Consider the following 19,018-nt stretch of genomic DNA (forward strand, 5'->3'; position numbering starts at 1 on the left):
GGCCATCCCTCTAGTCGCCCACACCCCCTGTTATTCTGCGGCGATGGAAGCCTCACACCGCAGCGAACCAGTGAACCCTCGTACTCCTCTATGCGTGGGCATCCACTGCCGCGTCTTCCCCGGCTCCATGTCGTCCCCTTCCTAGGCCTCGCCGTCATCCACCGCCCTGGTGCTCTCGGCGCGGCGTGGTCAACGTGGTCAAGGAACGGCTTCCATCGGACGTGGACTGTACGTGGAGAGCCTGACAGCTGGGTCCACAGCCGCAGCAAGGAAGTGCCTCCTTATTACGTGCAAAATAATTATTCCTCCACCTGATAGCGGGGACCCACCGGACGGGCCACCGTATTTCGGCCCCCCTGACTGCTGGGACCCACCAGCTACATCTTCGCACGCAAGGAAGTGCCTGACAGTCGGGACCCACCTGGTCGAAGCGTACGTAGTGTTGTCATTCTGGTCGCGAACGTGTACGTACATATATACTGGTCAATGTAGAGGCGCGCACGTGTCGTAGTAGAGGCGCGCACGTAGCATGTACACGTACGTACAGCAGCCAGGTGCAAGAAAGAAAATAGGGCCACGTATGTGTACATACGGGCTGGGTCTCGAACGCCTACTCGCGCATACGTACGGCCAGGGCTCGTGTACATGGCTGGGTCGGAATGGAGAAACAGCGTCGTCGTCGTGTTCATGGGGAGGCAACGGAATGCGTCATGTTCATGGGGAGGCAACGGAATGCGTTGTGTTCATCGGGAGGGTTTGGACGGAACAGGCGACGGAAACGAGGCCTGGCGTACCACAGAACGGAGGAAACGGCCTTGTGTTCGACCGGCCACGTTCGAAACAGGATCCCGTTCATCGGGAGGGGTCTGGCGTACCGCAAAACGGAGGAAACGGACCTCCTACGGTCGAAACGGGGGTCCTGTTGATTGGGAGGCGTGTGGCGTACCGCAAAACGAGGTTTTGTCACAATTTTCGTCATAGAAGTGTCATATGTATGACAGAAAAAATTTCATTCGGCCCAAAATGTCACGGATGTATCTTTTTTTTGTAGTGGAGGGCTTTGGTGATGATGGATAGTCGCACATCGAGCGTAGGAGGTCCTCCAATTTGCGGATAATGCCTTTTAGTGTGATGATATGCTCCTTCAGCAAAATATTTTCACTTGTGAGATACTTGTTTTGAATACGAGCTAACTCGATCATCTTGAAAGCTTCAATCTCCGTTGGGGTAAACAGATTATGATGAGGTTGAAGGATGTCTTCGTCCACTGCTGCCGGAACTTGATCTCCCATGGCCTTCTTGATCCCATCATCCTTGTTGATCTCCCCAGGTTCTTCTCACTTCAGTTCTATCTTCATTAGCCAAGCATCATTGCCCTCATTGTTGGAGGAGGAGGGAGACGACATGATGCTTGGCTTTGACAACCCTCGTAGAAAACAGCTCAAAACGAAAACAGGATATATTTGCGTGATATGGTGGTCAAAACCTTCGGGAGATTATATAATGAATTTTTACCGACCAAAAGAAGTATCGTGCTAGAAAACGAAGTCTGGAGGGCACACGAGGTGCCTACGAGGGAGGGGGGCGCGCCCTCCACACTCGTGGAAGCCTCGTGTCCTTTCCGGACTGCTTCTTATTTTCCTATTTTCTTAAATATTCCAAAACAGAGAAAAATTGCTATTAAAACTGTTTTGGAGTCGGTTTACTTACCGTGCCATGTAACTCTTCCTTTTTGGAGTCTGAAACGTTCAGGAAAGTGTCCCTTATGAATTCCTCAGGGGTTACGGTTTCAATAACATTAGTTTCAACATTTATGGGATTACTTGTGATATAATGTTTGATTCTTTGACTGTTCACCACCCTCGGATTTGTGCCTTCGAAGTTGTTGATTTTTATGGCACCAGAACGATAAACCTCCTCGATGACGTAAGGACCTTCCCATTTAGAGAGGAGTTTGCCTGCAAAAAATCTTAAACGAGAGTTGTATAGCAATACATAATCGCCTACATTAAACTCACGCTTTTGTATCCTTTTATCATGCCATCTTTTAACTTTTTCTTTAAACAAGTTGGCATTCTCATAAGCCTGGGTTCTCCATTCATCGAGTGAGCTAATTTCAAAAAGCCTCTTCTCCCGGCAAGTTTGAAGTCATAGTTGAGCTCTTTAATGGCCCAATATGCCTTATGTTCTAGTTCGAGAGGTAAGTGACATGCTTTACCATAAACCATTTTATAATGAGACATACCCATAGGATTTTTATATGCAGTTCTATAGGCCCATAATGCATCATCAAGTTTCTTGGACCAATTCTTCCTAGATCTATTAACAGTCTTTTGCAAAATTAATTTAAGCTCTCTATTACTCAATTCTACTTGACCACTACACTGTGGATGATATGGAGATGCAATTCTATGATTAACATCACACTTAGCAAGCATTTTATGAAAAGCACCATGAATAAAATGTGAACCACCATCAGTCATTAAGTATCTAGGGACTCCAAACCTCGGAAAAATAACTTCTTTAAGCATCTTAATAGAGGTGTTATGAGCAGCACTACTAGTTGGAATAGCTTCTACCCACTTAGTAACGTAATCAACAACAACTAAAATATGTGTATACCCATTAGAGGAAGGAAAAGGTCCCATATAATCAAAGCCCTGAACATCAAATGGTTCAATAACAAGTGAATAATTCATAGGCATTTCTTGATGTCTACTAATATTACCAATTCTTTGACATTCATCACAAGACAAAACAAACTTGTGGGCATCCTTGAAGATAGTAGGACAATAAAAACCGGATTGCAATACCTTATGTGCAGTTCTACCTCCAGCATGGTGTCCTCCATAAGCCTTAGAGGGACACTTGCGTAGGATATGTTCATGTTCATGCTCAGGTACACAACATCTAATAACACCATCTACACCTTCTTTATAAAGATGTGGGTCATCCCAGGAGTAATGTCTTAAATCATAGAAGAACTTTTTCTTTTGCTGGTATGTGAAACTAGGTGGTATAAATTTAGCAACAATATAATTAGCATAATTAGCATACCATGGAGCAGTATGAGAAGCATTTATGACAGCTAATTGTTCATCAGGGAAGCTATCATCAATAGGTAGTGGGTCATCAAGAACATTCTCTAACCTAGACAAGTTGTCTGCAATGGGGTTCTCAGCTCCCTTTCTATCAATAATATGCAAATCAAATTCTTGTAGTAAGAGAACCCATCTAATAATTCTAGGTTTAGCATCTTTCTTTTCCATAAGATATTTAATAGCATCATGATCGGTGTGAACAGTTACTTTGGAATCAACAATATAAGATCTGAACTTATCACAAGCAAATACAACTGCTAAAAATTCTTTTTCAGTAGTAGCATAATTTCTCTGAGCACTGTCTAGAGTTTTACTAGCATATTGGATAACATTTAATTTATTATCAACTCTTTGTCCTAGAATAGCCCCTACAGCATAATCACTAGCATCACACATGATTTCAAATGGTAAATTCCAATCAGGAGGCTGAACAATAGGTGCAGAAATCAAAGCTTTCTTAAGTATTTCAAATGCTTCTACACAATCATCATCAAAGACAAAGGAACATCTTTTTGTAAGAGATTAGTCAGAGGCCTGAAAATTTTGGAGAAGTCCTTAATGAACCTCCTATAAAAACCGACATCACCAAGGAAACTTCTTATACCTTTAATGTCCTTAGGGCACAGCATCTTTTCAATAGCATCAACTTTAGTTTTATCAACTTTAATACCTCTTTCAGAAATTTTATGCCCCAAGACAATACCTTCATTAACCATAAAGTGGCACTTCTCCCAATTCAAGACAAGATTAGTTTCTTCACATCTCTGCAAAACTCGATCAAGGTTGCTTAAGAAGTCATCAAAAGAACTTCCATAAACGGAGAAATCATCCATGAAAACCTCAACAATCTTTTCACAAAAGTCAGAGAATATAGCTGTCATACATCTTTGAAAGGTAGCAGGTGCATTGCATAAACCAAAAGGCATACGTCTATAAGCAAAGGTACCGAAAGGGCAAGTAAAAGTTGTCTTTTCTAGATCCTCTTTTGATATAGGTATTTGAGAGAAATCAGAATAACCATCTAGAAAGAAAAAATGTGTATGTTTGGATAGTCTTTCTAGCATTTGATCTATAAAAGGTAAAGGGTAATGATCCATTTTAGTAGCTTCATTTAATTTGCGTAAATCAATTACCATTCTATAACCTGTAACAATTCTTTGTGGGATCAATTCATCTTTATCATTAGGAACAACAGTAATACCTCCCTTCATAGGGACACAATGGATAGGACTTACCCACTGACTATCAGCAACGGGATAAATATACCTGCCTCCAGAAGCTTTAGTATTTCTTTTCTTACCACTTCTTTCGTCTTAGGATTTAACCGTCGTTGATGATCAACGATCGGTTTCGCGTCTTTCTCCAATTTTATTTTGTGCTGGCATAGAGTGGGACTAATGCCCTTAAGATCATCAAGAGTATATCCAATAGTAGCACGGTGCTTCTTCAGAGTTTTCAATAATTTCTTTTCTTCATTCTCTGAAAGGTTAGCACTAATAATAACAGGATATATCTCTTTTTCATCTAGATAAGCATATTTAAGAGTATCGGGTAAAGGTTTAAGCTCAAACACGGGATCACACTTAGGTGGAGGAGGTTCCCCTAGGATTTCAACAGGCAAGTTGTGTTTCAAAATAGGTCCCTATTTAAAGAATACTTCATCTATTTCCCTTCTTTCATTCATAAACATATCATTTTCGTGGTCTAGCAAATATTGTTCTAAAGGATCACTAGGAGGCACGGCAAAAGAAGCAAGACCAATAATTTATCTCTACTAGGCAATTCTTTATCATGGGGTTGTCTACGAAATTTAGCAAAATTAAACTCATGAGACATATCCCCTAAACCAACAGAAACAATATCCTTATTGCAGTCTATCTTAGCATTAACAGTATTCAAGAAGGGTCTATCAAATATAATGGGACAAAAGTTATCTTGTGGGGAACCAAGAACAAGAAAATCAGTAGGGTATTTAACTTTCCCACACAATACTTCAACATCTCTAACAATCCCAACTGGTGAAATAGTATCTCTATTGGCAAGCTTAATTGTAACATCAATTTCTTCTAACTCAGCAGGTGCAATATCATGCATAATTTCTTTGTATAAGGAATGAGGTATTGCACTTGCACTAGCACCCATATCACATAAGCCCTGATAGAAATGATCTACTATTTTAAAATAAATAACAGGCATGCCTACAACAGGTCTATGTTTATTTTTAGTATCAAGTCTAGCAATTCTAGCAGCTTCATCACAGAAGTAAATAACATGCCCATCAATATTATTGGCCAAGAGATCTTTAACCATAGCAACACTAGGTTCAACTTTAATTTCCTCAGAGGGTGTAGGTGTTCTAGTATTACTCTTATGAACCACAGTTGAAGCTTTAGCATGATCCTTTATTCTAACCGGGAAAGGTGGTTTCTTAATATAGGCAGTAGGAACAACAGGATCATTATAAGTAATAGTCTTTTCTTCAACTTTAATAGGTGCAACTACTTTTACTTCAATGGGAGGATTATATTTAAACCACTTCTCCTTAGGGAGATCAACATGAGTAGCAAAGGATTCATAGAAAGAAGCTACTACCTCAGAGTCAAGTCCATATTTAGTGTTAAATTCACGAAAAGCATCGATATCCATAACAGATTTAACACAATCAAACTTAGGTGTTATACCTGACTCCTTATCTTCGTCGAGATCCCAATATTTAGAGTTGCGTTTAATTCTCTCCAATAAATCCCATTTGAATTCAATAGTCTTCATCATAAAAGAACCAGTACAAGAAGTATCGAGCATGGAGCGATTACCGAGAGAAAGCTGAGCATAATTTTTTTGAATAATCATTTCTTTTGAGAGCTCATGATTGGGGCATGAATATAACATTGACTTAAGCCTCCCCCAAGCTTGAGCGATGCTTTCTCCTTCACGAGGCCAAAAATTATATATATAATTATGATCACAATGAATAAGATGCATAGGATAAAACTTCTGATGAAATTCCAATTTCAACCGGTTGTAGTTCCATGGTCCCATATCATAGCATAGATTAAACCATGTCAATGCCTCTTCCTTCAAAGATAAAGGGAAGACATTCTTCTTGATAACATCCTCGGGCATACCTGCAAGCTTAAATAATCCACAAACTACATCCACATAGATTAGGTGCAAATCGGGATGTAATGTTCCATCACCTGTGAAAGGATTAGCTAGCAGTTTCTCTATCATAGCCGAAGGAATTTCAAAGTAAACATTTTCAGTAGGTTCAGTAGGTTGAGGAGCAACTCTTTGCTCTACTGGTCGGGGTGAAGATACCCCGAACAAGCCCCTCAAAGGATTATGTTCCATAGTAAGAAGTGACAGTAAATTTCAGCACACTATATAATTTTTTCCTTACCAAATTCCACCTACCAAAGGAGCTTCACTCCCCGGCAACGGCGCCAGAAAAGAGTCTTGATGACCCACAAGTGTAGGGGATCTATCGTAGCCTTTTCGATAAGTAGAAGTGTCGAACCCAACGAGGAGCACAAGGAAATGATAAGCGGCTTTCAGCAAGGTATTCTCTGCAAGCACTGAAATTATTGGTAACAGATAGTTTTGTGATAAGGTATTTGTAACAAGTAACAAATAGAAAAGTAAATAAGGTGCAGCAAGGTAGCCCAATCCTTTTTGTAGCAAAGGACAAGCCTGGACAAACTCTTATATAAAGGAAAGCGCTCCCGAGGACACATGGGAATTATCGTCAAGCTAGTTTTCATCATGCTCATATGATTCGTGTTTGGTACTTTGATAATTTGATATGTGGGTGGACCAGTGCTTGGGTACTGTCCTTCCTTGGACAAGCATCCCACTTATGATTAACCCCTATTGCAAGAATCCGCAACTACAACAGAAGTATTAAGGTAAACCTAACCATAGCATGAAACATATGGATCCAAATCAGCCCCTTACGAAACAACGCATAAACTAGGGTTTAAGCTTCTGTCACTCTAGCAACCCATCATCTACTTATTACTTCCCAATGCCTTCCTCTAGGCCCAATAAATGGTGAAGTGTCATGTAGTCGACGTTCACATGACACCACTAGAGGAAAGACAACATACATCTCATCAAAATATCGAACGAATACCAAATTCACATGACTACTTATAGCAAGACTTCTCCCATGTCCTTAGGAACAAACGGAACAACTCACAAATAATATTCATGTTCATAATCAGAGGGTATTAATATGCATAATGGATCTAAACATATGATCTTCCACTAAGTAAACCAACTAGCATCAACTACAAGGAGTAATCAACACTACTAGCAACCCACAGGTACCAATCTGAGGTTTGGATACAAAGATTAGATACAAGAGATGAACTAGGGTTTGAGATGAGATGGTGCTGGTGAACATGATGGAGATTGACCCCCTCCCAATGAGAGGATCGATGGTGATGATTTCCCCCTCCCGGAGGGAAGTTTCCCCGGCAGAACAGCTCCGCCGGAGCCCTAGATTGGTTCCGCCAAGGTTCCGCCTCGTGGCGGCGGAGTTTCATCCCGTGAGCTTGCATATGAGTTTTTTTTCTTAACGAAAGACTTCATATAGCCAAAGATGGGCATTAGAGGGCTGCCAGGGGGGCCACGAGGCAGGGGGCGCGCCCCCCCACCCTCGTGGACGGTGGGTGGCCCCCCTCTGGTACTTCTTTTCGCCAATATTTTATATATATTCTGAAACATGCTCCTGTGAAGTTTTAGGACTTTTGGAGATGTGCAGAATAGGTCTCTAATATTTGCTCCTTTTCCAGCCTAGAATTCCAGCTGCCGACATTCCCCCTCTTCATGCAAACCTTGTAAAATCAGAGAGAATATGCATAAGTATTGTGACATAATGTGTAATAACAGCCCATAATGCAATAAATATTGATATAAAAGCATGATGCAAAATGGACGGATCAATACCTTAATAAGATTTTGAAGAAGTTCAAAATGGATCAGTCAAAGAAAGGGTTCTTGCCTGTGTTGCAAGGTGTGAAGTTGAGTAAGACGCAAAGCCAGACCACGGCAGAAGATAGAGAGAGAATGAAAGTCATTCCCTATGCCTCAGCCATAGGTTCTATAAAGTATGACATGTTGTGTACCATACATATTATGCACCTTGCCATGAGTTTGGCAAGGGGGTACAATAGTGATCCAGGAGTAGATCACTGGACAACGGTGAAAATTATCCTTAGTTACCTAAGAGGACTAAGGAAATATTTCTCGGTTATGGAGGTGATAAAGAGTTCGTCGTAAAGAGTTACGTCGATGTAAGCTTTTACGCCGATCCAGATGACTCTGAGTCTCAATCTGGATACATATTGAAAGTGGGAGAAATAAGCTAGAGTAGCTCCATGCAGAGCATTGTAGACATAGAAATTTGTGAAATACATACGGATCTGCATGTGGCAGACCCGTTGACTAAACTTCTCTCACAAGCAAAACATGATCACACTTTAGTACTCATTGGGTGTTAATCACATGGCGATGTGAACTAGATTATTGACTCTAGTAAGCCCTTTGGGTGTTGGTCACATGGCGATGTGAACTATCGCTATTAATCACATGACGATGTGAACTATTGGTGTTAAATCACATGGCCATGTGAACTAGATTATTGACTCTACTACAAGTGGGCGACTGAAGGAAATATGCCCTAGAGGCAATAATAAAGTTGTTATTTTATATTTCCTTATATCATGATAAATGTTTATTATTCATGCTAGAATTGTATTACCGGAAACTTGATACATGTGTGAATACATAGACAAAACACCGTGTCCCTAGTAAGCCTCTACTAGATTAGCTCGTTAATCAAAGATGGTTAAGTTTCCTAACCATAGACATGTGATGTTATTTGATGAACGGGATCACATCATTAGGAGAATGATGTGATGGACACAATACCCATCCATTAGTTTAGCATATTGATCGTTCAGTTTTATTGCTATTGCTTTCTTCATGTCATATACTTATTCCTTTGACTATGAGATTAGGCAACTCCCGGATACCGGAGGAATACCTTGTGTGCTATCAAACATCACAACATAACTGGGTGATTATAAAGATGCTCTATAGGTATCTCCAAAGGTGTTTGTTGGGTTGGCATAGATCGAGATTGGGATTTGTCACTCCCACTATCGGAGAGGTATCTCTGGGCCCTCTCGGTAATGCACATCATAATAAGCCTTACAATCAATGTGACTAATGAGTTAGTTGCGTGATGATGTATTACGGAACGAGTAAAGAGACTTGTCGGTAACGATATTGAACTATTTATGTAGATACCGATGATCGAATCTCGGGCAAGTAACATACCGATGACAAAGGGAATAACGTATGTTGTCATTACGGTATGACCGATAAAGATCTTCATAAAATATGTAGGAACCAATATGAGCATCCAGGTTCCGCTGTTGGTTATTGACCGGAGAGGTGTCCCGGTCATGTCTACATAATTCTCGAACCCATAGGGTCCGCACGCTTAACGTTCGATGATGATTTTGTATTATATGAGTTATGTGATTTGGTGACCGAATTTTGTTCGGTGTCCCGAATGAGATCACAGACATGACGAGGAGTCTCGAAATGGCCGAGAGGTAAAGATTGATATATAGGACGATGGTATTCGGACACCGGAAGTGTTCCAGGGGTATCGAGTACATATCGGGTCACCAGAAGGGGTTCCGGGCACCCCCCCGGCAACTATATGGGCCTAATGGGCCAAGAGGGGGACAGGCCAGCCCCTAAGGGGCTGGTGCTCCCCCCATGTAGGCCGAAATAGGAGGAGAAGGAAAGACGGGAAGGGAGAAGGAAAGGAGAGGATTTGGCCTCTCCCTTCCTTCCATCCCCCCTCTCTTTCCTTTCCCCTCCGATGAATAAGGAAGGGGGCCGAATTGGGGAGGAACCCCAAGTAGGATTCGGCCTACTTGGGGCGCCCCCTTGGCTGCTCCCTCTCCGTCCCACCTATATATATGAGGGGGAGGCGCCTAGAAGAATACAACAACATCTGTTAGCCGTGTGCGGCACCTCCCTCCATAGATTACACCTCCGGTCATATCTTCGTAGTGCTTAGGAGAAGCCCTGCGCGGATCACTTCACCATCACCGTCACCATGTTTTCGTGCTGACGAAACTCTCCCTCAACACTTTGCTGGATCAAGAGTTCGAGGGACATCATCGAGCTGAATGTGTGCAGAACTCGGAGGTGCCGTACGTTCGGTGCTTGATCGGTCGGAACAAGAAGAAGTTCGACTACATCAACCACGTTGTCAAACGCTTTCACTTTCGGTCTACGAGGGTACGTGGACACACTCTCCTCCCCTCGTTGCTATGCATCTCCTAGATAGATCTTGCGTGAGCGTAGGAATTTTTTTGAAATTGCATGCTACGTTCCCCAACAAAAACATCCAAAACAGATAATATAATAGCATGGAACAATAAAAAATTATAGATACGTTGGAGGCATATCAATAGGTATTGATCTTGTAAAATACTAGGTGTGCTTGGATGATATGTTTATCATGTAAATTGCTAGTAGTATTGATCTTGTAAATCTGTAGTTGTGCTTGGATGATAGGTATTGATATTGTGAAATGCTAGTTGTGCTTGGATTGCTAGTGCTTGTGGCTATAGTTGATCTTGCAGATTGTCTAAGGTTCACCACGTCCAAATTTAGTTCTTGGATGATAGTGTATTGATCTTGTAAATTGCTAGTTGTGCTTGATGCTTATATTGCACTTGTAAATATCTCAAGGTTAAATCTTCTCTAACAGGATATGGCATGGAAGGCATGTATGTATAGGTGCACAAGAAGCCTTTTGAGTGGACCATTATTCATTATCTATTTGGTAGAGGGGTTCTTAAGTTCGGTGGTAACAAACTATTCTTTTTCATACACTTGTAACCATTTGTGTTTTTCTTTTAGTACTTTTACCATTTATCTAATGCGTTTTTCTTTTGCTTTTGTTGCACATATCGTCACATACAACATAATGATGTAGTTTAATGAATTAATAGGAGGGAGTGTGCTCTTTGAGGGTGTTGGGGGGGGCACACACAACATTGAACTGGAGAAAGGGTAAAAAAGGATCCACAAGGGAGACAAAGGATGGGACTTGTTCATTACTGACAATGGTCTAACAGGGGTAGAAATGATATGTTTTTCCATGAGAGGACCAATGCCCAAGATGAATATTCTCTATGGAGACAATGGCGAGGCTGGCGCATTTGATTCTACCATCTTCGCCCAAACGATCAGGCTCAACGATGATGAGGCTAGACACCTCCTCGACATCCTACCACCAAGCAATATCTACATCGGAGTGCCATTTGTGACCCATTTGAGAAAGACAAATCTTACAACAAACACATGATAATATGTTTTGTAAAGTTATTTACCATTTTATATTTTTATGTCCATCACACGTGGCGGTTTGACATGAGTGCTCTTTTGATTTTTCATCAACGACGCCATCATAGAAATTATCTAATAAGATAGCTTCTAGCACTATCATCTCGAGTGATGAAGGACTTGTTGAAGTATGACTCGAAGCAGTGGACGTCAACACCACTACGTACAAGACGCACAGGGACGACTGCATTGTCGTCAGCAAGGAGGTGTGGGAGGAGGTCATTGTGAGAAAAAAAATATACAAGTCCTACCTGGAATAACTTGAAGATGATGATTGTCATTGACATCAATAAGCTCCAATGATGTGAGGTCAATAATGCGGGATTGGATGTTTGCTAAAATGCATCGTTGTTTATTGATGATGAACCATTGAGGTTGGTGGTAATGAAGATGAATTCCTCCTCCGACAGAGTACCAGATCACGACTGAAAACAAAGATCGCCCCGAAATGCGAAGTGCCGATGGCAAAAAGAAATGCACCATAAATTGGGTATGAGTTTTAGGGATATATACAACCATCAGGCACCAGAGGCAGCTGATGGGTGCCCTAGGGGCTATAGACACAGACAACATCTGGGCACCTACACAGTGCGCCTACGCCCTGTGGGCCACCCTAGGTGTTGGACTTTGGTCCTCCGGTGTCGTGAAATTTCCTACTAGGTTTTGTTGGAATTTTCAGGGAGCTTTGTTTTTTTCCAAAATTCAAAAATAACCAAAAAAAAAAGGAACTGGATTTATAGGACAATGCATACTTCAAGGATTATAGGCATGAAACATACAAAAAGTTTAGATACCTTGGAGACGTACCAACATCATGTGCACGTCCTCGAGCATGAAGATGATAACAAAGATAATTTTTGTATGTAAATGCTACCTGTCATGAACTTGATTAACTAATGCAAACACATTTAGTAAGTCTAAACCAATAATAAAGATGTTTGAAAATGGTTTATATTAAAATATTAAACTACCTCAATGCATATAAAAGAAGTTCTCACATATTCTTTGATAGCCAAATGCATCAAATCAAAATCACCAATGTCAAAGGTTTAGAAAGAATGTCAATATTTATGGGCAACAAAACGGTAATCTTCTATAGGTAGTATGTAAAGATGGAAATCACTTCTAGGTTAACCCGAGATACAGGACGGAATACAATCACTTATTTCATGTTTGTGCTACTTTAACTAATCAACATGTTATGAAGAATCTCAACATAATTTTAGATCACATGCCCTAATCATTGCCAGGAAAACATAATGAGGAGTTATGAGAAGTCAAAAACAGAAAGCGCTACACTTCTGTATTTAATTATTAGGCCAAGAGGAAGACTTTATAATCGATACTGATGCAAGGAGTAGAGTTTACAATGTAGTTAGGCTGCACATCGAGCTATGAATCAGTGAAAGCTCTTGTATGCTTTTTCGGTAAAGCTCTCGTATGAACTAGTGAGGGTGCTTCCAATTTACTTGAAAACCTGAAGCTCATCTGAGAGGGTTCATCGTTAAAATATGCAAACCAAGTTATATAATATGATGTGCCGACCAAAGTAAACTTAGGCATGTACCCCGGTTTCAATTTTTAGAAGGACGCTAACAACGAACCGAGCAGGGCACCATACGCCACATTTGTTAATGAGAAAGAGGATGGCTAAAAAAAGAGAAACCATTAGTTATTCATTAAGATTAATTTGATTCAATGACCTAAGTTCCGCGAGGATAATAGCCCGAAGACGACCAGCAAAAATGTGTTCATTTGCCTCGAACTTTAGAGAGGTGAATGAATGACACTAACGTTTCGATTTGCAGAATACATACATTATGCTAGTAGAAAGTGATTAGAGCAACTTCAATGGGACGATCCATTTCGTCCGTCCGCATCCGTTTGAGTTGGTGCGGACAAAAATGGCGGCCCAACACCCCGACCTAAACTTAAATTGTGTCCGTCCGGCGTTCGCGCCGATCCATTTCCGACCTAAAAATGCGCCTGGAATGCGTCGGCGCGGACGCGAAGCGGACGCGCCGTGCGTCTCTTCGCCGTCCGCCGCGTCCCCACCTGACGGCCGTCCAACTACGACAGTCAACATAATTTATGACGACCGCCCATCTTGGGCCCACACATCAGCGACGGTGGTCGTCCTTTTTTAAGCCGGGCATGCGGCGGGGCCGTCCTCATCCACTACCACTCGCCCCTCGTCCCCATCTGGCCACCCCTGCCCCCACGCCGGCGACAACCCTAGCCACCGCCAGCATGGGTTTATTCTCCGGCATCGGCAGCAGCCGCAAAGGGCAAAGCCCCCGCCCGCCATTCCATCTCCCTCCCTGCCCTCCCCGCGTCGGCGCGCGCTCCCCGTCAGAGGCAGCGCATCAACGTGCCGTTGCACCAAGCCGAGTGGCACTGGCACCACCGCGTGGCTCTGCCGTACCCGGACGTGACGCTGTCGCATGACTGGCATTTGGATCCGGAGAGGATCCCAATGCCGGCGGCGCCGTGGACGGCGAGGGCCCATGCGGAGGAGGTGCGGCGCCGACGGCCGTTGCTGACGTCGGAGCAGCGTGCCGACCCGCACTTCGCCGTCGACTCGCCCAACTGGGCTCGATGGTTCGCCTTCGAGCACGAGGAGGCGAGGCGATGCGGCGTTGCGGCGTCGACCACAGCCTGCCGCCGCCCGCGCTCGTCGTCCGCGACGAGGACCAGGAGGCCGAGGCCGCCTACCAGACGGCCATCAAGGAGAGCGAGGAGGAGGAACGGTGGAGGGAGGCGGACGAGGCGGCTTTCGAGGCTGCCATGACCCTCTCCGCGGCGGGCGACTGCGTCGTGCCGCCGGTGGCCCCGTCGTCCCCGCCCAAAGCTGAGCCGGAGAAGCCGGCCTACCTCGAGCGCTACTCCTGGACCGGAGTAGTGCGCGAGTGGGTCAGCGCTCCGCCGATCTGGCTCGGGGCAACGAAGAAGCAGGAGGCGGCCTACCTCGACCACTGGCGCCGCGTTCGGCTGGCCGAGGAGCGCCGGGAGGGCGAGCGCCTGCAGATGCTCGAGCGCGAGGCCGAAGAGGAGGCGCGCCAGCCCTAGGCAGCGGCGGCAAAGCCCGATATCACCGCCGTCTAGAATGTGGCGTTCCCCTGGGCCGGCCCTGCGCCGACGTTGATCGACCTCAATGGTCCTGACGCAGACACCGCCGCCGACGAGGACGCCTAAGACGGCGCGTCGTCTAATTTTTAGTGTTTTAATTAATATAATGTGGACTTTCGCCGGCCTTCGTGGCCGGCTTTTATGTTTAGTTAAATGCATGTATTTGTTTTCAAAATGCTTGCAATACTTTTTTTGGCGCGCTGACGAAATGGGTCAGGCCAGTGTTGAGCGCTCGTGCCGACCCAAACACTGCGTCGGATGTTTGTGTCCGTCGGGCCGACTCAAACGGACAAAAAACAGACAAAAACGCCGTTCGTTTGAGTCGGCCCGTTGGAGTTGCTTTTAAGGAAACTGTTTCTGGTCGAGCACGGCTGGTTGAAAGAAAGAAAAGGATCTCGCCGGCGCAGCAGCGCCATGCAGCACGGTTAAAGGCCGAGCGTGAGCAGGTCCTTGAGAGCGGTCAAACAAATTTGCCCACCAACCAGCGCAGTCATTCTCGCCGTCGTCTATCTCATGGCAAACCCACGTCTCGCCTCCGCCAAACCCCACTCCCGCCTACCCTGTTTCCCAGGCCGGCACACGGGTTCCGCCCAAAACCATCAACTTTTGCCGCGTCCCCTCGTGCTTTGCTTGGCCTTCCCCACCTACCATTGTCATTGTCAGTCAAACCCACGGCCGGCGCTATATAAGCACGCCATGGAACATGGCACCTTCACAGCAACCAACAACATCCGAGCATCAGCACCAGCTCAAACACACATACTGTAGTACATTGCACGCCAAGCTAGCACCCGCGCAGAGCACAGCATGGCTGTCTCCGCGCGCAGGGTGGCCTTCGCCACGGCAGCCTCGTTGGCCGTGTACTGCCTCCTCAAATCGTTCCTCCACGCACCGCACCCCGCGCTGCTGCCGGCAGCGGCCGCCCTCGTCGCCGTCGCCGTGGGAGCGGGAGGGAAGCGTGGAGGCCCCGGCGCCCCTCCAGGCCCCGCGGCCGTGCCGGTGTTCGGCAACTGGCTGCAGGTGGGCAACGACCTGAACCACCGCTTCCTGGCGCGGCTGTCGGCGCGGTACGGCCCCGTGTTCCGGCTGCGGCTGGGCGTGCGCAACCTGGTGGTGGTGTCGGACCCGCGGCTGGCCACGGAGGTGCTCCACACGCAGGGCGTGGAGTTCGGCTCCCGCCCGCGGAACGTCGTCTTCGACATCTTCACGGCCAATGGCGCCGACATGGTCTTCACCGAGTACGGCGACCACTGGCGCCGCATGCGCCGCGTCATGACGCTGCCCTTCTTCACGGCGCGGGTTGTGCAGCAGTACCGCGCCATGTGGGAGGCCGAGATGGACGACGTCGTGTCCGACCTGCGCGCCGACTCGGCGGCCCGCGGCGCCGGCGTCGTCGTGCGCCGCAGGCTGCAGCTCATGCTCTACAACATCATGTACCGCATGATGTTCGACGCCCGCTTCGACTCCGTGGACGACCCCATGTTCGTGGAGGCCACCAAGTTCAACTCGGAGCGCAGCCGCCTCGCGCAGAGCTTCGACTACAACTACGGCGACTTCATCCCCATCCTCAGGCCCTTCCTGCGTGGCTACCTCAACAAGTGCAGGGACCTGCAGACCAGGAGGTTGGCCTTCTTCAATAGCAACTACGTCGAGAAGAGAAGGGAGGTGATGGACACCCCAGGACAAGACAAGAACAAGCTCCGGTGCGCGATCGACCACATCCTCGCAGCAGAGAAGAGCGGCGAGATCACGCCGGAGAACGTCATCTACATCGTCGAGAACATCAACGTCGCGGCCATCGAGACGACGCTATGGTCCATCGAGTGGGCGCTGGCCGAGGTGGTGAACCACCCGGACGTGCAGCGCAAGGTCCGCGGCGAGATCAGGGACGTGCTCGGCGACGACGAGCCCATCACCGAGTCCAACATCAGCAAGCTGCCGTACCTGCAGGCCGTGATCAAGGAGACGCTGCGGCTGCACTCCCCGATCCCGCTCCTCGTCCCCCACATGAACCTGGAGGAGGCCAGCCTCGGCGGCTACACCATTCCCAAGGGCTCCAAGGTCGTCGTCAATGCCTGGTGGCTGGCCAACAACCCAGAGCTATGGGAGAAGCCGGAGGAGTTCAAGCCGGAGAGGTTCTTGGGCGAGGAGAGCAACGTGGACGCCACGGTCGGCGGCAAGGTGGACTTCCGGTTCCTCCCGTTCGGCGTGGGGCGGCGCAGCTGCCCCGGTATCATCCTCGCGCTGCCCATCCTGGCGCTCATCGTCGGGAAGCTGGTGAGGAGCTTCGAGATGGTGCCGCCGCCAGGCGTGGACAAGCTCGACGTGAGCGAGAAAGGCGGGCAGTTCAGCCTGCACATTGCCAACCATTCCGTCGTCGCATTCCACCCCATCTCACCATGAGCAATTGCATCTTCAACCCAATAGCCTGATCCACAAGCACAATTTTTCTTCAGATTACAAATACAGTAGATTACACGAAAGTATGTCAGTTGATTTATGGGGTTTACATTTTTTTTTCTTTATAAAAAGGAGGATCACGCGTGGCCTCTGCATAAGGGGTTTAAAAAATGCTTTTCAGCTTTAAGAAATTGGTTTACATAACGCTTTTCAGCTTTAAGAAATGTATGTATTTTGCAAATCAAAATGTTTTTTTATGGGTGCAAATTGAAATGTTATTGCCATTCATTCGACAAATGTGACGTATGGTGCTCCGCTGGGTTCGTTCTTAGCGTCCCTCTGAAACTGAAACCGAGGCACGTGTGTAAGTTTACTCTGGCCGGCACATCTTTTATAAAACTTAACTTGTATATTTTAATGTTGAACCTTCGCAAACGAAGCTTCGGTTTTCGCAAGTAAGTTGGATGCATCCTCACTGGTTCATAAGAGAGCTTTCACTCATTCATAGCTCGATTGCATCCTAACTACTGTTGAATATATGAGCAAATTACTACGAGATTTAATTTGAATAAACAGTAAATAAATCATAACTGCTATAACAAAGTTTAAACTAATCATGCGGATCACTACAGTAGATGAACATATCGTATCTAAGACACAGACTAGGAATAAGAATTCTAGCACGATCTCAAACAAAGAGGACAATATCACATACGGTGCGGCGGAAGCAGAACCGTTGGCGTTGATGTTGTTGGCCATGTCGTTGAGGAATAGGTTGCCGACACTACTAGAAAAAAGACTGTTAGGGACGCACCTATTTTGGCTATTAATGGCGCATTATAGGTGCGCCACTATTATCACGCCATTAGTATTGCAGGTAACAGTGGCGCATCTTGTAGTGTGTCATTACTATTGCTACAGGTGCGCCACTGGTAACTTTTTTTTGAATTTTTTTTGATTTTTTTAATTTTGAAGGCGGGAAAATAGTAGTGGCGCACCGTCTAACCCCCACCGTGCGCCATTGCTATTTTTGAATTTTGAATTTGGATCTGGATCGTGATTTTTTTGCCCTTTTTTGCTCGTTTTTTTGCTCGTTTTTTGCACGATATTTTTTCAAATTTTGTTCTCATTTTTGGATCTTGTACGTTCTTTTGCCGGAGAGGAGCTCGCCTACATCGTCGGAGAGGAGGAGGAGGAGGTCACCGGAGAGGAGCTCGCCTACATCGCCGGAGAGGAGGAGGAGATCGTCGGAGAGGAGTTCACCGGAGAGGAGGGAGGAGAAACCATGAGGGGAGGGGAGGAGAGGAGGGAGGAGGAGCTCACCGGAGAGGAGGGAGGAGGAGATCACCGGAGAGGAGGGAGGAGGAGCTCACCGGAGAGGAGGGAGGAGAAACCGTGAGGGGAGGGGAGGAGAGGAGGGAGGAGGAGGTCGCCGGAGAGGAGGAGGAGGAGGAGGTCACGGGAGAGGAGGAGGGGAGTATGGTGGAGGAGAGGAGGGGAGATGGAGTGGAGGAGAGGAGGAGATGGAGTGGAGGAGAAAAATGAAGAGGTAAGGAGGAGAGGACCCCGCCCAGCCATATGTACGACATACTGATGGCGCACCGTGGGCAGGTGCGCCATTACTAACTTATTTTTTTTATTTTATTTTGAATTTTGAAGGCGGGAAGATAGTAATGGCGCACCTTGGGCAGGTGCGCCATTACTAACTATTTTTTATTTATTTTGAATTTTGAAAGCGGGAAGATAGTAATGGCGCACTTTAGGCAGGTGCGCCATTATTAACTTTATTTTTATTTTTTTTGATATAGTTTGAATTTTAAAGGCGGGAAGATAGTAATGGCGCACCATGGGCAGGTGCGCCATTACTGAGTTTGAATTTTTTTGCCTCTCCAGATCTTGAAAGCCCCGTAACTTTTTTTTATTAGGTTTTTGAGGATTCTAGAAAATCG

General features: G+C 45.7%; 1 protein-coding gene across 1 annotated transcript; it reads left to right on the plus strand.

The window, feature by feature from the left end:
- The first annotated feature begins 15,371 nt into the window (after nucleotides 1-15,371).
- LOC125521274 (taxane 2'-alpha-hydroxylase-like) lies at nucleotides 15,372-17,366 on the plus strand. Its single transcript, XM_048686337.2, has one exon. It carries the CDS (start codon nucleotides 15,477-15,479, stop codon nucleotides 17,070-17,072), a length of 1,596 nt encoding a protein of 531 aa, XP_048542294.1. The 5' UTR covers nucleotides 15,372-15,476; the 3' UTR covers nucleotides 17,073-17,366.
- The last annotated feature ends 1,652 nt before the right edge of the window (nucleotides 17,367-19,018 follow it).

The sequence above is a fragment of the Triticum urartu genome, chromosome 7A (assembly GCF_056163025.1).
Source record: "Triticum urartu cultivar PI428250 chromosome 7A, HENAU_Tu73, whole genome shotgun sequence".
NCBI classification, from domain to species: domain Eukaryota; kingdom Viridiplantae; phylum Streptophyta; class Magnoliopsida; order Poales; family Poaceae; genus Triticum; species Triticum urartu.